The sequence below is a fragment of the Podarcis bocagei genome, assembly GCF_964188305.1.
Source record: "Podarcis bocagei genome assembly, chromosome: 10".
Classification (NCBI taxonomy): Eukaryota; Metazoa; Chordata; class Lepidosauria; order Squamata; family Lacertidae; genus Podarcis; species Podarcis bocagei.
In genome coordinates, this window is record NC_138135.1 from 76,696,392 (window position 1) to 76,720,929 (window position 24,538).

Genomic DNA, 24,538 nt, shown 5'->3' on the forward strand with positions numbered 1-24,538 from the left:
CAAAAACTTCCTTATTCCTCAGCTATCTGGGGAGAGTGTTTGCAGAGGGGAAAGCAGTGGGTGGTAGAAAGTTCAGCACTCGCCCACAGACAGCCACTTTTGTGTTTGAAATCACCCAACCCTTTAGGCCACAATTGGTGCATTGAAAATGAAGGCCTGTTGCTATCATGACTCATTCTGCCCTGACATTGGCTAATTTCAGAGCTTAAAGTGCTGACTTTGTCATCTGACCCTGGCTTTCGGTTTGTGGGGTCATGGGTAGACTTGCTGGGTATTTTGGGGGCTGTTGTGCTCCCCAGAATTTAATGGCTTGATCAACAGAACGAAGGTGCCAAAAGTGAATTGTTGGTCTGTCTGCATTGAGCATGTACACTAGTGAAATGTAAGAGCCAAATTGCCTTCTGAACTTTAGTTCAACGAAGACCCACGTTTAAAGAGAAATGCCTGCAACTGCAACTGGCATTTGTATTGTGAAATTCATGGAATGGTTGATTTTGTGATGTGTTGTTCTCCCTCTTATAGGCCACTTTGAGATTAGTTTTTTCCTGTGGAAAGGCGGCATACAAAGAAAGTGAAGGGTGATGACGTACATCTCCAGCTGTGTCTCCCACCATGAAATACAACAGTGGAAATCTGATCCATTTGAATAATGCCACTTTCAAGTTTAAACACAGTAAAATAAACTCATATGCTCCACTCAAAAATTTAGGCACTGTGTGTGCGCACTTCCATTTAAACTTGGGTGCTTTTGTGCATGGTTTTAAAAGATAATTTCTGAACTGGCTCGATAACCGTGGCTGGCTTTGCACATTGCAGCATACGGGGAAGACGTGCCAGGTGACCAGTGCTTCCTCCAAGCACGGTTTCTTCTGGTGGAGAGAGATGGTTGTTCTCTCCTCTGCAAATGATGGTGGTGCTTCAGGTGCAAGCCCCCCCCCCGCCCCCGCCCCCCATGCAGCAGAAGCACAGTGAGAGAAAACTCTAGGAATGTGGAGCCTGTCATTTCTCCCCCATGCAGGTGGGAATTAGGAAGAGGATTGACTTTTGAGCAGAATTTACCTGCTTGAACAGAGCAACACCTTGCACTGCATTTTGTTCAGTTCATTCAGCTGTGTGAGTGTGGCCGGGTAGACACATTCCTTGTATTTGCCAGAATGAGAAGAGTGTTTTATTGGTGAAGCTGGCAGTCCTTCTTACTGACCTAGATTTTCCTGATGACAACATCCCAGATCAGCAAAATGCTGGGTAGAACAAAATGCTTAGTAATTAACACTACTGAAGAAAGTTTATTCCCTTTAGTACTTAAGGAGCACTAGAAAAAAAAATACCCTATGATTTGGAAGCCACTATTGGGGGGAAAACTCTTACGCTTGAGAAGCGAATTGGGCCAAAATTCTGCACAGGAGCATACCAGCAAGGAGCCCTTTTGTCTGGAAAAAATGCATGTGTTCACTGGCAGAGGAAGAGGGGGGCGGGGGAGCGCACCACTCCCGGCAGCGCGATCCCAGTGGGGTTCCATCGTGGCTGCCCCGCACTGGGCACCCTGCCCCACAGGCGGCGCGCCATGCTCCCACAACGTGCGCCACACCCCTGCGGGCTGTGCGTCCCGCCCCCAGAACGCGCTCCAGCCCCGCCCCCGCCTGCTCTCCGCCACTGCATGCGTGCTGCCTATCTGCCCACTCACCTGGGTGCTGTCCTTACAGAAGCCCCCTTTTGGGGAGGAGGCATAGCTAGCTGTCCTGGTATTATTTGCAAATACAATTGCTACTCACTGGCTATGCTCTTTGGGGTGCCATTTTTCAAAAATCTCCCATAAAGAAAATTATTCTATGCTACATTCCATAGTGAAGTGCAATAAATATGGAAAGTCTGGAGTTACATGTATTGCAGCTTTCTTTTTTATTCTTTGTTTTTACTCATGTACACTCTTTAGAGAGTTAATGCAGGTTGAGGGTGTGATCCCTGTGTTAACATGCATGTCTCCTCCAGGAAGGACCTGATTATCCCCAAGTGCACATGCATGTTGGCAGGGGGTTGGACTCGAGGGCCCTTGTGATCTATTCCAACTCTATGATTCTATGATTCTATGTTCTATAGCAGTCTGTGAAGAACTCTGTTGCTTAAGGTGTGTTCATATAATGTTCAGCTTTATGAGGAGAAGACCTGATATAATGCTTTTTATCTCTCACTGTATCTGACAGTTTGCTCTCATAGTCTACTAGTTCTTTTCTCTGTTGGATGATCTGTGTAGGCCAAGTCCAGTGTTATTTGTTTACTTTTTAAATATACAACCCATAGTAACCTTAATCAGGAGACGGGGAAAGGGCTGGGGTGATAAATGACCAAAATAATAAGAAAAGCCTTCATGTCTTCAGGAGGCAAAAATACACACCTACAAAAAAGGATGAACTTTGAGCTTTGTAAGAGTACAAAAATTGGAATTAAATAACTTAGCATTTGGGGGGGTGTTGTTGTTGTTCCAAAAGGAGAATAAGGCAAAGCCAAAACATGAAATAGGAAAGTTGGGGTATGAAAGGGGCTGTCATAATGTTTTCCCATTCTTTTTCTCTCCAGGTAGGTCATCATTTCTATATTTATATCTTGCAAATTTGCAAGAGCTTCTCAGTCATTGTTCATTCTCTCTAGATACACAGATTATATCAATTCATGACTACAATAAGACATTGTTACTGAGACAGTATTAATTCTCTCCAAAACAATGCAGGGCTCTTGGCAGGGGTATTTCTGTGCTGGTGCTTCCAATAAGAAATGGAGTGGGAGTCCATGCTCTTCACAGTTCGACTTCCCTTACCTCTCTTAGCTTTGTTGTTGCCATTTTTTTGCATTAAGTTTAGCCTTAAAAGGTAACGGTACCCCTGGCCGTTAGGTCCAGCCGCGGACCTAAACAATAGCTTATTCTCTTAAATTTCATTCTCTGCAGTGGCTCAAAGAGGGCTGTACTACATGCTAGTTCACCAGCCCCACTGCTTTGTTCCAGGGGTCCTGTTGCCTGCCAGCTCCAGCTGCCAGCAAGGAAGGACTTGGCTCAGGCCCCATCAGCACCAAACATGGAAAGCTTCCCCCACAGACTGCTGGGAAGTGTAGTTTGCTAAGGGTGCTGAGAAGTGTTAAGATACAGAGCTACGATTCCCAGAGATGCTTCCCAGGAAACATTGGGAACAACTCTTTGTAGCTGTTAAAGAGCCTCATGATGGAAGCACTGCCTTCTCTGCAGTATTTCTGTAAGTGTGCCAGCTTCCATTCTGACATGTTTTAAGCCTTCAGATGGGTCTTTCCTCCTCAGCAATAACTAGTGGGCGGTCTTTTCCCGTCACCACATCTTAGACATGCACTTCCTGTTGCTCTCCTCTGGAAGCATTTCAGTTGATGAATAGCAAACTTGTCCGTCACCAAGGCGGCAGACAAGCAAAAAGAAGCTAATGAAGAACATTCACCTCACAGGATATTTCTATGCGTATCCTGTGCTGAGTAATTCCAGATGGGGGATAAGCCCTTATCTAGGCTGTTTGCTGTGGAGGATATCCTATTTGTTCCTCACTGCTGAGAGATAGTGGCTGCTTGTGGTCACTTTCTGTTGTTTGCTGACATCCCGAGGCAGTGAATCATGCCTGGCTTCTGGCAGGAGGGAACACACTATGCACCTTCCCTCCCCATCTGGGCTCCTCGGAGAATGTTCCGGATGGCCAGCTTTTGGCTGAGAGGCTGACCCTGGCAGCCAGGCCGATGAACGCAGCATGAGTAACAGCTGTATTAGGATATTCATTGTTTATGGCATTAGGCGTGTGGGTTATAAGCAAGAAGAATAACTGCATCAAAGGGATTGCACATCTGGACCCTAGTGATGTCATCTGGCGGCTGCTGCTGGGGGGGGTTCCCCCTCCTCACTGCCCCCTGCTTGGGCATTCGTTCAATCTGCTAGTTTCCTCTAACAGTATTCCTCGGAGGAATACTTCTTTCACCTGCTGCCTAAGCCTGTCCTCCTCCTTCCTCCATGCGTTTCCTTCCTCTCAGGATTCCTTCACGCAGACTTGTATTGGAAAAGAACTGCAGGCATCCCAATGTGCTAATAGCAGTATAGCTCTTATTCTGGCAATCTTCTTTTATGTAGCTGTTTTTTCCTGGCTTCTGTCCTGTCTCTCATCCATCTAAGATAAGATTGTTTTCTTCGCACAGCACTGGAATGGTTTATTCCGCTATATTGTTATAGATCAGTGGTTCCCAATTAGTTAATTACTGAGGACCCCCTATTTTTCAAAAGCCAAGCCATTAACCCCCTACTTTTGAAAATTTTGATAGCTGTATGGTAGTAACTGTATGCTAGCTGTATGGTAGTATGGTGCAAAGCAATTTTTTGAACAAAATGTGGGGTAGCCCCTAATAAGCAAAAGATTTTAGGTATACTAAAAAAGCAGACTAGGGCTGAGTGATATCTGGTTTTGAACATCATGATATATCAGCAGCTAAACGTTGTGATATTCCAATATATCACGATGTTTCAAATTGTAGATCAGGAGTGGGGATGAGGGCAGTGTTAGAAACTGAGATATGAAAGCTAAATGGCACCTTAAACCTGGTTTATGGATGCCACAATGGAGTGTCTAGGCGTGCTTTTTTATAACAAGAATACAAAACTGAAAATGAATGAACTGCTGCTAAAATCTTATGTGCATTTTTCACCTGCTCTAGTTTTCATCTGAAGACTGCAAAAAACAAAGCCATACTTCCCCTGCCCCCAATATTCTTACGAGGGTCCCTTCTCCAATCTTCAGAGAGTGGCTGGAAGTGGGGAGGCAGAAAAAAGGTCCTCCTTTCCTTCCACTCTGCAGTTTTAATCTGAAATTTTAGGCGCAGTACTGCGCCCAGAGCTCAGAAACTGCTTTCTTTAATGAAATTCCCTGTCGCAAAATGTGCCTAATATAATGGGAGTTTCAAATGCTGGATGAGGGAAGGAGCAGACACAAAGATTGGATGGGTGGGGGGAGAGAGGAAGCAGAGTCACCTTCACCCCATGGATTGAGTGGGAGGGGATGGAAATGGGGGGGGGTGCATCAAGCCGTTGTCATCGGGGCAGCCAGCAAAGATGTACGTCAGGGTACCTTGAAGTAAGGGCGATCAGCTGGCCTGTTCTCCCACAGCGTGAGGGAAGGCAGCTCAGATCAACAGCATTATCAGCTGAGATCATTGTGCGATGTCAGCGGTGCCTTGAAATCAGCTGCCCTGCTCTCCCTTGCGCAAGGAGCAATATATTGCTGCCTGTTGCCAGGTCAAAATCATTCTCATGGTGTGATTTCAAAACCAATTTTGACCAATATATTGAAGAATTGCACAGTGCTAAAACAGACAATAAAACTTGTGATATTACCATGAAAAAAGGACAAAAAATAGTTCAGAGGAGGCAAGGAATGGGGCTACGGACCCCCTGGGTGCGTTCTGTGGACCTCCAATTGGGAACCACTGATCTAGATAGTGATGGAAGTGGTTGTTGTTTTGGTGCCATTTGATATGATCAGCAGCATCAGGCAGTAAAACATCTCTTGGGTTTTATCCTTCAGATTTCACATTTAACTATTCTAATTTAAAAACGGCAGACTGGCATAAGCGAGAGGAGTTACAGGATGGAATGCTTTCATACAGATATACTCCCAGGGGCCAGAAAACAGGTGTATCAAGAAGCAATGTTCAACCTGACATTGCTCTGTGGTGCTAGTTTTCTATATACAGGGAGTATGGTTTTTAAATAAGGGAATAAGCAAACACGCAATCTCTCACCTGCAACCTGAAGTGTAAAACTTTGCTCTGTACTTCAGTATCAAGCTGGAACATACTTTTGGACTGGAGGTTTGATGCGATAATGGTATTCGCGTACGCATGCAAAAAGTTCCACTAACCAGGTTAGAGAATTTGGTTGATGTCAAATGGGAATTCCCACAAGGAATCTCCCTTTTCAGGAAGCTCTAAAAGGAAGTTCCTCTAAAAATTTAGTCATAATGAGGAAACAAGCACCTTTTGGATGTGGAAGATGAAGGACACAGAGGTTACACAAATTGTAATAGGAGAACTACAAGAGGATGGCACTTCTGGCTCGGTAGCTGACACAGGAAGACCCTGACGACTTGGAGGTGGAGGTCTCAACAGGGAGGCAGCCTCATGCAAATGGCTTTTTCTTGCTGCAAGCTGGCCGATTGTTGCAAGCAGAACCTTGCTGTCAAAAGGCTTGATGAGAGTGGAATCATAGACCCCTGGAACTATAGAGGTGGAAGGGTCATCTAGTCCAGTCCCCCTGCAATGCAAGAATCTCAACTAAAGCCTCCATGACAGAGGGCCATCCAACAGTTTAGTTGCTTGCACAGTAATTTCTCGTTTCATGGCAGATGGATGCCACGTAATCAGCAGAGTTACTGGAGCCCGCATGCATTTCCGAGCGGCAGACGCAGTGGCTGCCACGACTCTGACCCAGACCATGTCTGTGGATGAAGGTATCTGTGAGCAGCCAGATGGTGAGGTGGTTATGCGAGACACCATAGGGGAGCCCCCTGAAGGGGCACCGAGTCAGCAGCGAAACAGAGCCAGGAAATGTGCTAGTGTTCTGTTGAGAGATGCTCATGCCTGGGTTGTCTCTCAGCTTCACAAACTTCTACTGTAGATGGGAATGTTAAGAATGACATGATCTTAACAACTCAGGTTTGTTGGAATGTATTTAAATATCATTTGTGCTTCAGATGTATAGCCTCCTCCTGTTAGTATAAGCTTAAGAATGTGTTGTGAACAAACACAAGTCCTTTTTGAAAAAGTCCACAGGCACCAGCTTCATGGCTGCTCTACCATGTCAGCTGCCCTCATGCTATCCTTGTTTATTGACAGGTTCCCAAGAGTCAGATAGCTCTCAGTCTGCCAAGAAAGACATGCTGGCTGCCTTGAAGTCCAGGCAAGAAGCTCTGGAGGAGACCCTTCGCCAGCGCCTGGAAGAACTAAAGAAGCTCTGTCTCCGAGAAGCGGTGGGCCGTGTAGATTTCTATAATCCTTGGAAACCCCTTTGTTGCTTCTGATGTGCAGCAAAGCATAGAGTGTGTGGAAGGAGTGGCATCTTACAAAGTCTCTGCTTTGCAAAGTGGAAGGCATTGTAATCCTTTAAACACTCACAGTTTTCACGGTAGTCGGTAAAAGATCCAAATGTTTAGCAGAAATTCAGATACACCTTCCTTCGACATTTCAATTTTTACAAATGTGTTGTGAGTATTGCAAGTGGAAAACAAAATGAAATTTCATATCTCAATTTTGCAATTTCCAATGTGGGCAATTTGGCAAATGCAGGGCTTAGGCAAAATTTCATTTCAATAATTTGTCCCTAACATGGCCCCAACTTGTTTCTCCTATAAATCACAGCTCCTTTCCAACAGTTCTATCCTGATTTGATAGTTTGGATTTAGCTACACATTACAGGACAGCATTCATCTTTTGTGATTTCCCACCCATTGCCAGTTTCCGTAACAGATTAACTATTCAGAGCATGTGGATAATTGCCATGCTCAAGTGTCCTGTGAACATTGCTGTTTCCCTTCACAAGTACATGCGTTAAGTGTTACAGGCTTCAAATTTCTGTTCACATGGGTATCATAAGATGCCCTGAGAATTAACACTAAGGGGTATGATATTAGATTTCCACAAGTAGAGAGTCTTTAAGTTTAACATTATCTTGCAACCATGAAAGTAGAGAACCAGTGTTTGGGACCATGATTATTTGAGAGTAAATAGATACAAGTGGGACCTACAAAAAATGTAGATGGTCCTGATCAAGATGACAGCATTTGAAATTTGGCAGGCCCTAGGCTCATTTGCCCCTGGCGACCAAGTGAAGGCCCCAGAAAGCGCCTGACGTCTCCACCTGCCTGGAGATCATTGGATGTTGTCTGTTTTCACACACTAGAACCACATCCTGTAGAATTCCATCCATTATATTTTATCTGCACAGTCAGAATGAATTTCAGGAACCAAAAAGCCGTGTTGAAAAATACAACTTTGGAGCTGTCTAGCCCAAAAATGCCAACTAGGCATTCTGTTTTGGAGACTTGTAACCCTGGTTTAAGGAGCCATTTGGTGCCTAGCTTATATACCTGAGTTTCTAAGTCTGCTCCAGGAGTCAAGTCAGCAGACATGTGGAAAGCAGCTTGGCTTTAATTTTGTATTCCTATTTCCGATTCACTTCTTTAAAATATTATGTATTCAGGTAATCCAAATTTAGCTTCAAAATGGACTGAATTCTGTGACTTACATGAATTATGCAGATGTATGCAACTTGTATATCGCCTGTATTTTGGATTATTTGTTTTTGTTTTGGTAATCATGGGGAAGAGCAAGGAGCTATGCAAAAACTCCTTCCTAATCACTAGAAATCTTGTTCAACTATTTTCTGAGATTTCACCACTCATTCCGTATACGCTGTAAAGTACCTTTGCAGCCATGAGATCTAGAAACTTACCCTTTTCAACTGGAAGCTGCTAGTCTTTGGAAGCTGAACTGTTCATCCAGCACAGTGCTCTGGCCTTTTTCTGCACTTCTGTAAAATTTAGCATTCTAGTCATTTCTCAAAACTCTTACCTAACCTCACAAAAGGTCAAGTAACTGGAAAACACTTTCAATGAAGAGCGTAAGGGAAAATAGCTGAGCTGCTGAAACTTATTTGATCGTTTCTTTTTCACATAAGAAGCAAAACTTGACTTTGGTAGTTTGCCTACGTGAGTAAGGTTTATGAGGTCAGGTTAGGCCCCACATGTTCGTGCCTAAAAGGTTTTGCTCAAATCATCTGTATAAAGTTTAAGCCAATTCAATCATCACCCTCCAGTTTTATTCTAAATTTCTCTCTCCAGGCTCCCATGAATCACAGTTTGTTTATTTTCCTGTGGGAATTGCTGTCATATAATGAGACTGGTAGACTGAGAGAAGGAAATGAATTGAAACCCTTGGGGGTAGCCAAACTAAGTTTGCCCCTAACCATTTGCAACAGTGGCATCAAATTTCTGCAGGCTTTGGTTACTTATTAGTTCATCTTAAATTACAGGAGCCAGGCTGCTAATGCGCTTTTTGTTTTATGGGGCAGGTTTAGTAGCCCAGTTTGCTGTCCTTTCTTTAAAAAACAGCAGACTTGTTGGAAGTCTTGCATACCTAAATTGTTTGGCTTCTTTTTTTTTAAAACTGGAGGCTGTCCAATTTGAGAGAGGGTTCAAGCTTTGAAGGTATTTGGTTGTTTGGTTGATTTACCGTATGTGCACACAGACACAACTGGTGCTGATCTACGTTCATCTTTTGCTTGAGGAAATGTATCTTAACAGAGCAGTACATGTGAAAAGGATCTAGGAGTCTTGGTTGACCACAAACTTGACATGAGCCAACAGTGTGACGAGGCAGCTAAAAAAGCCAATGCAATTCTGGGCTGCATCAATAGGAGTATAGCATCTAGATCAAGGGAAGTAATAGTGCCACTGTATTCTGCTCTGGTCAGACCTCACCTGGAGTACTGTGTCCAGTTCTGGGCACCACAGTTCAAGAAGGACACTGACAAACTGGAACGTGTCCAGAGGAGGGCAACCAAAATGGTCAAAGGCCTGGAAACGATGCCTTATGAGGAACGGCTAAGGGAGCTGGGCATGTTTAGCCTGGAGAAGAGGAGGTTAAGAGGTGATATGATAGCCATGTTCAAATCTATAAAAGGATGTCACATAGATGAGGGAGAAAGGTTGTTTTCTGCTGCTCCAGAGAAGCGGACACGGAGCAATGGATCCAAACTACAAGAAAGAAGATTCCACTTAAACATTAGGAAGAACTTCCTGACAGTAAGAGCTGTTTGACAGTGGAATTTGCTGCCAAGGAGTGTGGTGGAGTCTCCTACTTTGGAGGTCTTTAAGCAGAGGCTTGACAACCATATGTCAGGAGTGCTTGGCAGGGGGTTGGACTCGATGGCCCTTGTGGTCTATTCCAACTCTCTGATTCTATGATTCTATGAACAGTGATTTTATGACAACTTAAGATTCATGGCTGATCTTTTTTAAAAACATATTCAAAATAGCAGTTACACTGAGATACTCTAATATTTCTCTCAATCTGATAGGTTATTATTTGGTTATAAGCAAGACACAAGAGCAAAGAAGTTTGTTTGAAACTCCCAAATCATTGTATTGATGTTTCTTCATAGACACAGCCATTTCATCAATGCTGGGATTACTAGCACTTTGGGTCCACGGCACAACTGCAAACTGGAAAAACGGTTCTGGGCATCACACTCACTGCAACTTGTTCTGTTGGCTACAGTAAAAGGCTTCTTTTAAGCCAAATTTCAACATGTGAAGAGGAAACCTTTTGGAGGCGTGTGTGTTTGTGGACATGACGTTGGTGACCCCTTTAGCACAGCTCTGTATGCTTGCATATATGAAACTATGCCAGAGATGTAGATATTGGTAATATCTCTTATTCCAAGCCCTGACATTCTAGATACTCCTTATTAGTAGAGCTGTTACCTAAATAAATATGTTTGTGAATTTTAATTCACAAATAAATGTGAATTTTAACTGATAAAATTTTCATTTGAATAACAATAGTTCTGAAGAAATTATTTGTTTTTAAAATATGAGCAGTCCCATTATTACCTTTAAAAAAATAACATCATGCAACTGTTCTTTTTGCAAATGGGATTTCATATAAAATGTTCTGCATCACATTTGTAGAGTCCATATTGCTTTTGGGGCTGATGCCTTTTCCAGTTGGTGTGAATACTTCAGGCTGCTTTCCTAAAGAGCAAGAACGTGGGGAGAGGGAATGAGGGGAGCAGCAGAGCGAGAAAAGCCTGTAGCTGATCCTAACGTCACAGTGATGACAGGGTGACACTTCCACCCAGTGCCAGGGCGGGGGGGGGTGCTAGCCAGGTTTTTTGCCCCGGGTGAAGCCTCCAGAGGGTACCATTGAGGCTCCCTGCCTGTGTAATGCCCCTGAAGGGGTTGCCGGATCTTTGACCCGGGTGAAATAAAGCCTAGTTTTGCCCCTGCTGTCACTTGACTTGGCAGCGCCAGGTATCACACTGCAGAGCCAGGAAGCGCCATCTTGAAAGCGGCACAAGGTGGAGCCGCTCTTCTAAGATTATGCCTTTTGCGTTTGGTTTTGTAAGGACTTGTATTTTTTCGGGGTGGGGGGATTGAAAAAAAAATCTGTGCTGATTTAATTGGAGGCCTGTTTTATTTGTATTTTATTTATTTAAACAATGTATATACTGTTTAACAGCATAGTCTCTAAGCAGTGCATATAGGGTTAAAAAGATACAATAAATACGTTAAAACTCACCATATTGAATCAAACATTTGAATTGATTGTGCATCAGCTTCTAGAGGCTGTGCTGGGCTGACATGTAAAGCTGCCCTTAGAAAGTGGACATAAACAATTCAAGGCCTCCCAGCAGCTCATTGTGTGCTTAAGTTAAGCATCAAAAGAACCAGGCTCTCCTTTCTCAGTGACCTGAAAAAGGAGAAAAGCTCCACTGAGAATCAGGGTCGGGGCAGCAAGCAGGAGGTTGTCTGGAGCTTCGCTTGCCTTCCACTTGCCTGGATAGTTTTTGCAGAAGGCTGGGGATTTTGGACTCTCGCAATGCTAGTGTTGCAGCTAGTGCACAACATTATCCCTCCTTGGCACAGAGCCTTTGCCCTGCTCCAGGGCCAACATCTCTCTCTCTTTAGACAGCTACGTGCCTTTGCTCTTCACACTGCAAACAAGCAACAATGTTTGTGCTAAAGGTAATGCCAATTACCTTTTTTAAAAAGTTGTTAAATGTGAAGGATCCACCTTGTTATTTTAGACTAATCTGTCCAAATGACTCTTTCATTCCACCATGGAATAATTTGGTAGTGGATCAAAATTGCTAATAAATAAATAAAAATCATCACATGAAACTTGACAAAATGATATTCAGCAGGTAAATATGATGCAGCTATTGTTTTATGGTCACTACTTCTATTACTACAAAATGTTTGTTTAGAGCAAGGGTGAGGGGCCAGATTATTATCTCCCCCTACCCCCTGTGGGCCAAGTTTGGCAGGTGGGTAGATCCGCCCACCTGTCAATCACCTGATGTCACAATCATGTCACAGTCACCTGATGGAACCTGTTCAGGCTTGCAGAGTTTGAAATCGAATGGTGCAGGGAAAGGCACAGCCTGCAAAGTGCCAACAAACAGCGGAATGCTGTGAAACTAATCGTGGGAGCTTGTGAAACCAGGCGTCCAGTGCTCTGCCAGTCCAGCAGTTTAAACTCTCTGGCGTCATAGAAACTGTACAGATTATGACCAATATAGTAAAATCAGTGTCCGTCTTGCTTTACAACAATCTCCTGCCCAAGGAATGTTTGCTCTTAATTTAAACAAAAGATCGGGTGACATAAGAAAGAGAGATGAGGCACAGGGCAAGAAGGGTGAAAGTCGATGCAATTATGCACTCTTGGGCTTTGTTTGAATTGAGGGTGATGACTAAGAAGTTAAGCCACAGAAGAGAGAGGTTTTGAGCAGGGAATTGACAGAAGAGAGGTGAGACTTTGTAGGAGTTCTGTATAGGGAGTTCCAAGACAGCAACATGGCTTCTTCAATGAAGTAATCTCAGAAAGCTTGACAGATTATTAACCAAAAGTAACCTTTACTTTCCAGTTTCACATTCTCTTCGGGTCACAGATGACAAAGCATGTGGCTCAACTACCGTTCTTAAGAGGATCTTTCACAAAACTGAAGTTCTAAGTGAATAAACACACCCAGAAAGAATCAACTGTGTGTCCTTCAACCAGAAAAAAATGCAATATTGGTTATTTAAAGGCAATATTTGTGAAATGCTATTGCGCATCTAGATAAAATCCACTTGGTGCATGTGCACAACACACAGCTAACTTCTAATGTTTTGTATACATTTGCAGGAGCTTACAGGAAAATTGCCAAGAGAATATCCCCTTGACCCAGGGGAAGAGCCCCCAATTGTGCGTAGAAGAATAGGTACTTCCTTTAAACTGGATGAACAGAAAATGCTGCCAAAAGGAGAGGTGAGGGTCACTTTCAGATTCAGACTTTCTGTTTCTCTTTTGCACTATTAAATTAAAACACCAGCATTCAGCCTGTGCCAGGATCTGGAAAGACTGAGTATATCACTTACTGGAATTATCCTCCCTTTGTGCTCTTTAAATTTGATACTAACTTGTTGAATAGAATTCGTGGTCTTTTTATTATGGGGCATTCCTGATTATTTTGTTGTCTTGATATTCCTAGGGCACATTATGACTGTGAAAGATTATGAATTGCTTGCTTTTTGGATAGTGACATTTGGAGCAATAGCTCTTTTTCATGTTTGGGCTGATGTGTGGTAATTTAATGATTTGCACAGTCCTATCCACATTTAATGGAACGTGGGTAGTGCTGTGGTCTAAACCATAGAGCCTAGGGCTTGCCAGTCGGAAGGTCAGCAGTTCGATTCCCCACGATGGGGTGAGCTCCCGTTGCTCGGTCCCTGCTCCTGCCCACCTAGCAGTTCAAAAGCACGCCAAAATGCAAATAGATAAATAGGTACCACTCCGGCACAAAGGTAAATGGTGTTTCCGTGCGCTGCTCTGGTTTGCCAGAAGTGGCTTAGTCATGCTGGCCACATGACCTGGAAGCTGTACGCCGGCTCCCTCGGCCAATAAAGCAAGATGAGCGCAGCAACCGCAGAGTCGTCCACGACTGGACCTAACAGTCAGGAGTCCCTTTACCTTTATCCACATTTAACCCTAATTTGACTTATGGAACAGATAGAACCACCTTTTTGATAGGGGTGGGAGCAATGTTTCACATGAACACAGCAACTTGGGTCTCCCTGGTCAAAGCCCAACATTCTGTCCACCACACTAATTAGCATATAAATGAAGAGAAAGTACTTGTCTAGACTAGTGACTTGGAAAGGCCCTGCATTCTGTTGAAACAGGAGGTCCCTATCGTGTGCCAAGAGGAATTTTCCAGTGAATGACACTGGTTAGACATGCTCTTTACATAGAAAATAACTCAGATAATGGTACGTTGTAGTGACTTGTTTAGTCTTCATTAGGAGAGACTTCATTCAGAGTTAATTTACTACAGCAGAACAGTGATTCGTGTTAATGAACTTTTCCTCAATAGTATGAGGCAGACACTTTGGCACAACTGGTTTAAATAGTTTCAAGCTGGTTTTATTGTCATGGCTGTCTCCGAAGAAGCTGCCACAGGGAGTAAAGCAGAGCCACTGGGCAGGTGCTTCTGCTGCTCCCCCACTGAAACCTTGGGAGTTAGAGTTTTGGGAACATTCTGAGACCCTAGTGTCGGAATATATTTTTTAGTGTTCCTACATTCAGCTAAGCATTTTTTAAAAGTTAGGTGTGAATAACCAGACATTTCCCAGCATGGCGAGCTGTGCTTTTTGCTTTCCTAACTAGGGCATGGAAAGGAAGGTTGTATCTAGGGAGGCCCCAATCCATCTAGTGTCATTTTCATATGTGTTTATTCAGAAGTCTGCTCTGTCCATGAAATCCACACAAAAATTCAGAAACATCGGTTTTCAAACACATTTGGGTATGTTTTTTGAGCCAAGAATTGCACCACTAAATTAAATGAAGTGTGAAATCTGAAGGATAACTGAGTTCTGGTCCAGAAGGTGAGTGTCAGGTCAGTTTGTATCAGAATTTGCAAAGAATGAGCACCTCAAATATCTATAATTGTGCCTCATGCCTTTTGATTGTAAGGACCACTCATTACATGTTTAGGTGTATTCCTAGGTAATTTTAAATGTTCCATGTGAAACTGTGAAGTAATACTATGACAAATAGTAATACTATGACAAACTACAAGAAAGAAGATTCCACCTAAACATTAGGAAGAACTTCCTGACAGTAAGAGCTGTTTGACAGTGGAATTTGCTGCCAAGGAGTGTGGTGGCGTCTCCTACTTTGGAGGTCTTTAAGCAGAGGCTTGACAACCATATGTCATGAGTGCTCTGATGGTGTTTCCTGCTTGGCAGGGGGTTGGACTCGATGGCCCTTGGGGTCTAGTCCAACTCTATGATTCTATGAAATCCATGTTGGTAAACACATGTGCCATCTGGGTATACTTGTTAAGAATCATGACTGGCTGCCAATCCTGCTGTATGCACAGCCAGCGGCAAAGTGAGCTGCTACTTTCCCTCTTCTTAATGTGGTAACAGCCCTAGCAGATGATCCACATGGGAAAGTGGCAGGCTTGGTCGATAAGACTGGGCCATTGAAAAATCATACATCAAATGCATTCATTTTTAACGGTGCCTTTCATCTGCTGCCTTCACTGGCTATTGTGGGAGATTTTCTGTAGTGAGGCGGCAGATCAGGATCTGAGTCTTAAAATATATTGTGTTGAATACACATTTAATAAATTCAGTGTTGACAGAGCTTATGAAAGCTTCAAAGCAAAAACTCTTTCTAAAAAAACCCACACATACAGAACAGCCATTCAGTCTGTAGCATTGTGAGAACTGTAGCTATGGATTTAAAGTAGTGGTGATTCATCACTGACAGCAAAGGAGATTTTTAAGCCAAGATGTCCAGAATGAATACTTCAGAGAGACATATTGTCTTGAAGAGAGATTAGTTCACAGCAGTGTGGCTTCTTCGGTGACTGTGGCACTGATTGACAGAGATAGACAATCTCTCTCCATAGAGCATATGATAGCTAGTTCCCAGCGTTTCCTTGTGCTGGCTGGGGGATGGGAGATGTGGTCCAAAACATCTGGAGGGCACAAGTTGAGGAAGGCTGCTTTAGAACTAGAACCCAGGACAGGGTTATGTTGGCAGGAACAGGCTTGGTTCTTAACCGTTAGGGCCGCCAGGGGCAGGTATACCCTCCTCCTCAAAATGCACACTTTTAATTTATCCAGTAAAAGTGAAAATTCACCACTGGAGGAAAAGGTGAGCTGCTGCTCTTGGGACCCAGTTGCAGCAAGGGCAATACTGTTCCCACACTGTGTGGCCCAGCCCTCCTTGTCCCAGGTGCCAGAGAGCACACATACTCTCTGCACTCAGGGGGAGCTGTGCAATAAACAAGACTTTCATAGACCACCTGCTGACATAATGAGCATTTTGCTAGCTGCAATATATATTTCTTTCAAAGATTCATGCCATGCCTCTTGCTCTCTGAATGAACCCCAGAGTTGCTTACAACAGGTTATGCCATTCAGTGCAAAGCGTATGCAACTGAACACAAAACGATTAGCTTAATCTCTGTGGTGCAACAACCACGGGAGATGCTGGGGGAATGTCATCTTAAAGGCCCCCTTCCCAGCTCTCTGGTGTTTCTACTGGAGCCGTCCTTTGTGGACCTAAGACAAGCCTGAGGAAAAGAGCCTCCCCAAAGTGTAGATGCCACCATCTCTCAGGGGTGAGGTTTTTCCTTGCCTGGGCCAAACAGAGTGTGGTGCTTGGCTCACTGAGGCAGCCAAGAGAGATGGCGGAGGAACATGATGTTAAAGCTCCTCTCCTCAGCTCTCTGATGTCCCTGCTGCTGCTATATATACAGGCCTCCAGTTAATACGAGGCAGTTTAGATTCTTCTGATGGAAACCTCAATAGTATAACAAATAGAAAATAATAAAATAGACCACTAGATTCATTCATCTGTGGGGAAGGGGCAAAAATGCTGCAGGAAGAAACTGAACTTTTGCAAAACATCGAAGGATTATCTATTGATGGTTTTAATTCCTAGCCTCTAACAGATGATTTTTCCTCATTAAGTGCCTTCCTCCCAGCGCTCGGGGATAGAAACTTGTTTTTAAAAGACAGAGAGTCCTCTCCATGAGATTCCATGTTTGTGCGAGTACATGAAACACGTGTATGATTTTACAGTGTAACTTGTCCTTCTGATTGGTCGTGAGTTGTCGTCAAATATTTACTGTGGTGTTCAGTGCCCACACTAGCTCTCTCTGTGTGTTATTCATGTGAAGGTCAACTGTGTGTTCCCTGGGGAGCAAGGCCTATGCTGCATCTGCTTCCTAAAGTAACTGCACATTATGCACAATTCTCTGTAAGGCAGCAGCAACCCACAAGATGTTGTTGATGTATAGGGACTGTATGGATGGAATCAGGACTTCCAGGTGTGCAGGTGTCCTGATTACCCAGAGCCCCAACACATGCACAGGAACCTGCACATTGAGTTTTTCTTACAGAAAACCATGTGCATATGCTCCAAGAAAAAGTGCAGCTCACTTCTCAGTTAACACACAATTGTCTTACTACACAACTTTGAATTAGCAAATTCCATGGAATGAAGACCCAGGAATGTCAAGATTGTAATGCTGTGATTCCCAAGGTCCAATTTATGCATTATCAGATTGGTGCAGCCATTTCTCTGTGGTTTGATTCTGCACCACTCTGGTAGAATTCTGTGAGGAACCATGTGAGTGGATGAAGGGGAGTGCTCCTTACTATGTCAAATGGATGTCATCGTCATTGTCGTGTGCCCCCCCCCCAGTTCATTGTAGTGACAAGATAGGACGTTCATAACTACTTTTCATTACTTATTTGTGGTGTTGGCATCCATCTGTCCTGGGAGACAAAGGAGGTGTGTGCCTTTGGGGGTGAAGTCAACTGTTGGAAGGTTGCAGCGCCTGCTGTGGCTGTGAGACCAATATGGGAGAGACCTGTTTTGTTGCAGGCGGGGCAGATGAAGGCATCCAGTTGTGCTGCTGCAGATGCACCAGGGCGTTTCTCCTCTCTGTGCTCCTCCCAGCAGTCATTCCTCCTCTGCTCACTGCTATGGATGCACTGACTGACTTATTTTGTGCAATACTACTAAAATCCACAAGACTGAGCAACATGAGCTAAAGTTGTTTTAGTAGCGCCATTGTGGAATGTAACATAGAAGAAAGCTGTTGCTTTGTAAATCTTCCCAGTATACACCAGCCAAACTTGCCCGTGATCAGATGTACTGTTAGTAAGCTGCTACACTTTGCACCTGTAGAAGCATAGGCAGCCTCATAGTCCTCTTGGCTGGTCTCTGTGGAAACATTGGTGGACCTGGAGGGCTTTTGGCCTGACCCAGCAAGGTTCTTCTTCTTCTGTTCTTACATGCTCCATGGCTAAGGCACTGACAGCAACAAGCCTCTTTCTTGTTGGACAGGAAGCTGAACTGGAACGCTTGGAGAGAGAATTTGCCATTCAGTCCCAAATCACGGAAGCTGCCCGACGCCTAGCCAGCGACCCAAATGTCAGCAAGAAGCTGAAAAAACAAAGGAAAACCTCATACCTGAATGCACTGAAGAAACTTCAGGAGATTGAAAATGCCATCAACGAGTACCGTATCAAATCTGGAAAGAAGCCAACACAAAGAGCCTCCTTGATCATAGATGGTAAACAGAACCCAAACTTCATGATACTCTGATCTTTCTTCCTGATGATCATTTGGGGGTGGGTGGGTTGCTCGGGAGAAGACAATGCTTCCCAAGGAGCTGATGAGGAGGTGGGTTTCTGGAAGGATTACACAAATATTTCTTCCTAACCTCAACTTCCCATGAAACTTCAGCACTTTGATAGGTGAGCGCCAGGCAGACTGCTCTTCATGCCACACCTGGATCCTCAACTTCCATATCTGAAGTTGTGTCTTCAGACCCTTTCACAGACAAATTTCAGTTAATGGATACTGTTAAGAAATGTGTGAGCAGCTTAAAAGGAAAGTGGTGAATGACATTGAAACGTAAGTGAGTATGCAGTGCTCTGCACTTTGGGGCAGGGGCAAAGTCCCTACTTGACATCAGCCCTCTCCAGGCGTTCAGTCTGAATGCACAAGGGCTTAAAGTTGGGTAGGGGCAGTGGCATGCAAGCCCCCCCCATGCCCCCCATGCTGCACCACCTTCACTTCAGAGGCTTTCTAAGGCTTTCTAGCTGAGCATGCTTAAGTACCATATTTACACAAATGTAATGTGCACCTTTTTTGTTCAAATTACATCATAAAAGTTAGGGTGTGATTCACGTAAATACAGTGGTAGTAAGTAATTGCATCCTCGCAATAAGTAATCCTGATGGGGCAGGATTCCAGATACGTCTTCTAAACTAAATTATACTTCATTAAAAGCCCCCTTCAGATCTTCCTCCTCAACACAAGAAAATTGAGATGGAATGACCACACCCAGTGGCGTAGCGTGGGGGGTGCAGGGGGGGCCGGCCGCACCGGGCGCAACACCTGGGGGTTAGGATTAGGGGGTGCAAATCAACGGGTTAGGGGGCGCAAATTACTTGCCTTGCCCCGGGTGCAGACAACCCACGCTACGCCACTGACCACACCTACCATACTAGGTGTGCATGCCTCTGTTTCTCCTTACTTTCAGTCTTCATGTGCTCAAGCTAAACACTGCTTTGAGGCTAAAGTGTTAAACAGTGGGGAAATTGGTGAAATAAATAAATAAAAGGGCTAATGTTGGGCTCTGATCTAGCTGGTTCTTTCCAGAGAAGGGACATTAGTGATTATACTCAGGTCCTGTTATACAAATGCTCATTATATGAAAATTCACTTATCTGAACACGAGGAATTGGTACCAAAACCTCGCTATATACACCTCAGATTCAGATATCCAAGCAGCCAACCCTTGCGCAGTACTGTAAACAAATAAGCAGCTGTAGAGAAGCCTTACTTTTTTGTATGTTGCTGTCCACACCAGAAACCATGGTGGGAAGGAGGAAGAGAGATCAGACAAATAAGAGAGCATTTTTATTCCTTCCTTGTTTGCCTTCTGCCAGGTTTCAGGGGATTTTCTCATCATTTTAGGGTCAAAATTCTGTGGTTCAGACGCATTAGAAAATTTCCCACAGGGATCAAAGGAAATCATCAACTCATGATGTAAACACATTTTGTTCAGGTAGCGGGACCTGCATGTATTTAGAATGATCATAATGCCTTTATATCAGTCACTGGTGCAATCACACTTGGGATACTGTGTACCGTTTGTATCCCATCTTAAAAAGGATATAATAGAGCTGTAAAAGGTGTATAACAAGGAACCCAAAATTTCCCTTATGAAGACACACAACAGCAATTGGGACTTATTAGCTAGGAAACAGCTGAATTCTGAAGTCATAAACAGCAGGAAAGTGGAGAGACAGCAAAATGTCTCCCTTACTCATAATGCTAGATTAACTCAGAATCACACAGAAAAATGGAAGGACAGTCCACTTAGGACAAAATAAATGCATGGAATTAAAACATGGAATCAGCTGCTACAAGATGTGGCAATGGTCACTTTCTATAGCTTCTAAAAGGGTATTTAAAGGGGCAGATTCAGGGAAGATATGTTTCTTCAGGGCTGCATAGCAACAAAAGGGAACATTTCAAGGGCAGTATTCCTCTGAATATCAGTTGCTGCCAAACATGCAAGAGCTGATCCTTACCTGCTCTGCTTGTGAGGTCCATGGAAGCATATTAATGGGGAAAGCATGCTGGATCAGAAGAGCTGTTCTTATGGCCTGACATGAGTGGATTACTGCTGGTGAAATCATGCTGGGCTTCACCACACCATGGAGCTACACAGTAACCTCCGTATGTGTTTTCACTTGACAGATGGAAATATTGCCAGTGAGGACAGTTCACTCTCGGACGCTCTCGTTCTGGAGGATGGTATGTACGACATTCATTGCTATATATTGTATTTTATGTCTCTGCTGAAAAAAAGAAGCTTGTGTTGTGTCAAAGACCAGACCATGTCATTACAGAGGAGGCAGGTTTAGTCGTTGTCTGAGGACTATCCCTGCCTCCAGGTCTGGTCCTGACCGGATGGATACTAGAATCAGCAAGGGATACCCACATGACCTGAAAGTGTTGCTGTGCAATGCCAGGTCAATGATTCATAAGACCACTGCCATCCATGACTTGATCATGGATGGAGGACTTGACCTGGCATGTGTAACAGAGACTTGGTTGGATGAAGCAGATGGGCCTGTCCTTGCCGCCGCTTGCCCACCAGATTTCTCTTACGCACAGCAACCCAGGTCATGTGGGCAGGGAGGGGGGTTGCAGTGATTTTTAGGAAGTCATTAGTTTGCACCAGGCGTCCTATTGGGAAGACCCAGTTTTCCGAGTGCATGTTCTGGAAGTTGGGCAATAGGGGCAGTACAGGATTCCTTTTGGTGTACCGACCTCCCCGCTGCACCAAGGATTCCCTGTCCGAGCTGCTTCAGGTCGTGGCGGATGTTCTCCTGGAGACACCTAGCTTGGTTGTCCTAGGGGATTTTAACATCCACGCCAACACAACCTTACAAGGGGCCGCTCGGGACTTCGTGGAAAGCATGGCCTCCATGGGGCTGTCCCTGAATAAGTCTGGCCCAACTCATAGCTGCAGACATGCCTTGGACCTGGTGTTTACGTCTATGGATGTTGGTGATCTGACACTAAGTAAAAGCGAAACGAAAGAAGTGCCATGGTCAGATCACTTCCTAGTGCAACTGGACTTCTCTGCGACCCTTCCCCTCTGCAGGGAGGTGGGACCAATTCGGATGGTCCGCCCCCGCCACTTAATGGATCCAAATGGTTTCCAGAGAGTGGTAGGGGATGCTTTATCCCATGTTGATGGCCTTTCAGCCGATTCCCTGGTGGCCCGCTGGAATGTGGAGTTAACCAGGGCTATTGACTGTTTGGCTCCGAAGCGCCCTCTCCGATTGCATGGAGCCCGGAGAGCCCCGTGGTTTTCCACGGATCTGAGGGCAATGAAACAATCGTTGAGACGGCTAGAGCGCCGGTGGCGGATAACTCATTCCAAATCTGACCGGACACAGGTTAGAGCTCAACGTCGAGCCTACCAAGTGGCGATAGCGACGGCGAAGAAGACTTTCTTCGCTGCCTCTATTGCATCTGCAGAAAACAGCAGCAGGAGACTTTTTCAGGTGGTTCACAATTTAGCGGAACCACCTGCGACATCGGGGCCCAGTACGGGCCACATGATCTCCTGCAATGATTTTGCAAAGTTTTTTGCAGATAAAATCGCTCAGATTCGGGAAGAAGTAGACTCCACCGTGGGAGCAGGGCCAGGGCGGGAGAGTGCTAGAGTCCTGTCTAGTCAAGTTGTGTGGGATCAATTCCAATCTGTTACCTCCGAGGATGTGGACAGGCTGCTTGGACGAGTGAAGCCAACCACCTGTCTCCTTGATCCTTGCCCATCCTGGCTTATAAAAGCTAGCCGGGAAGGACTGGGCGATGGGCTTCGTGGGGTGGTGAATGCTTCCCTCCGTGAGGGAGCCTTCCCAGACCCGCTGAAAGAGGCGGTTATTAAACCGCTTCTTAAAAAACCATCTTTAGATGCAGCCACGATGGCCAGTTATCGCCCAGTCTCAAATCTTCCATTCTTGGGCAAGGTAATTGAGCGAGTGGTTGCTGAACAACTCCAGGCACGCCTGGAAGAAGCGGACCATTTGGATCCCTTCCAGTCGGGATTCAGGCCTCATCATGGGACTGAAACTGCCTTGGTCGCACTGGTTGATGATCTCCGGCGGGCTAGGGACAAAGGTGAGAGCTGTTTCCTAGTTCTGCTGGATCTCTCAGCAGCGTTTGATACCATCGACCATAACATCCTTCTGGACCTTCTTGAGGGCCTGGGAGCTGGGGACACTGTCATACAGTGGTTTCGCTCCTTCCTCCTGGGCCATGTTCAGAAAGTGGTGGTGGGGGATGAGTGTTCAGACCCCTGGGCTCTCACTTGTGGGGTGCCTCAGGGTTCTGTCCTCTCCCCCATGCTTTTCAACATATACATGCAGCTGCTGGGAGAGATCATCAGGGGGTTTGGGCTGGGTGTTCATCAGTATGCAGATGATACCCAGCTCTACCTCTCTTTTAAATCAGAACCAGTGAAGGTGGTGAAGGTCCTGCATGAGTGTCTGGAAGCGGTTGGAGAATGGATGGCGGCTAACAGATTGAGGTTGAATCCTGACAAGACAGAAGTACTGTTTTTGGGGGACAGGAGGCGGGCAGGTGTGGAGGATTCCCTGGTCCTGAATGGGGTAACTGTGCCCCTGAAGGACCAGGTGCACAGCCTGGGAGTCATTTTGGACTCACAGCTGTCCATGGAGGCACAGGTTAAATCTGTGTCCAGGGCAGCTGTTTATCAGCTCCATCTGGTACGTAGGCTGAGACCCTATCTGCCTGCAGACTGTCTCGCCAGAGTGGTGCATGCTCTGGTTATCTCCCGCTTGGACTACTGCAATGCGCTCTACATGGGGCTACCTTTGAAGGTGACCCGGAAACTACAACTAATCCAGAATGCGGCAGCTAGACTGGTGACTGGGAGTGGCCGCCGAGACCATATAACACCGGTCTTGAAAGACCTACATTGGCTCCCAGTACGTTTCCGAGCACAATTCAAAGTGTTGGTGCTGACCTTTAAAGCCCTAAACGGCCTCGGTCCAGTATATCTGAAGGAGCGTCTCCACCCCCATCGTTCTGCCCGGACACTGAGGTCCAGCTCCGAGGGCCTACTGGTGGTTCCCTCACTGCGAGAGGCCAAGTTACAGGGAACAAGGCAGAGGGCCTTCTTGGTAGTGGCGCCCGCCCTGTGGAACACCCTCCCATCAGATGTCAAAGCGATAAACATCTACCTGACAATCAGAAGACATCTGAAGGCAGCCCTGTTCAGGGAAGTTTTTAATATGTGACATTTTAGTGTATCTTTCATCTTTGTTGGAAGCCGCCCAGAGTGGCTGAGGAAACCCAGCCAGATGGGTGGGGTACAAATAATAAATTATTATTATTATTATTATTATCAAAGGAGTTGGGGCAGAATCCTGTCGAATCTCGACACTTCTCATTGGTTTTAGTGGGAGAAGTTTAAAGTACATTTATCTCTGCCTTAACATCAATGGGACTTAAATGTACTTGGCTTTGGCTGGATCATCGCCTAAGGTTGTAAGAACTCATATAGTAAGTAGCTCATGTAGCAAGACTTCCAGGACACTCTCCTGTCTATATAATCTCCCTGGAGAATCCTGTACTATATGTTTTTCTCTGAGCCTACCTCACAAAATTGTTTTTGTTTAAAGTAACATTTCCAAGATAGTTTGGGATGATTTTATTTCGAGCAGTCACTACCCAAATATCCAAATAACCTTTTTCAACTGAAAAGTAGGCACAATTTCCTGCAACCAAATGTTCAAGCAGACGCCACACCCCTTGTAGAACGATATCATACTGTCACTTGTGGGTATTTTGCTGCACTGAAAAACATACCCATCATGATCATCATTTTTAATTTGTATACGGTCTTTCTATCTTACAATACTCAAGGTGGTTTACAAGCTGAAAAAAATAAAAAATGTATATCTTATAACAATCTAATGCAATACAAAATGTGATAATAAAACATAACTTTAAAATAGGCAACCTACATCAAAAAAGTAACATTCAACAATCATTAGAATAGTATTAAATAATAATAATAACATATAAAAGTTAAACAGAAATCCACTCGTTACAATAAATAATTTCTAAACTATAATCCATAAAA

The 24,538-nt window shown here is 44.7% G+C and overlaps 1 protein-coding gene across 7 annotated transcripts in view; it reads left to right on the plus strand.

The window, feature by feature from the left end:
* Positions 1 to 24,538, plus strand: part of FRMD4A (FERM domain containing 4A) — a 449,083-nt gene that overhangs the window by 407,180 nt on the left and 17,365 nt on the right. For all 7 annotated transcript variants that reach the window (XM_081210651.1, XM_081210652.1, XM_081210650.1 and 4 more), the window contains exons 15-18: positions 6,883 to 7,016; positions 12,955 to 13,077; positions 18,181 to 18,409; positions 20,611 to 20,667. In XM_081210651.1, the coding sequence (XP_081066777.1) occupies positions 6,883 to 7,016; positions 12,955 to 13,077; positions 18,181 to 18,409; positions 20,611 to 20,667 (543 nt within the window). The remainder of the gene's footprint in view (positions 1 to 6,882; positions 7,017 to 12,954; positions 13,078 to 18,180; positions 18,410 to 20,610; positions 20,668 to 24,538) is intronic.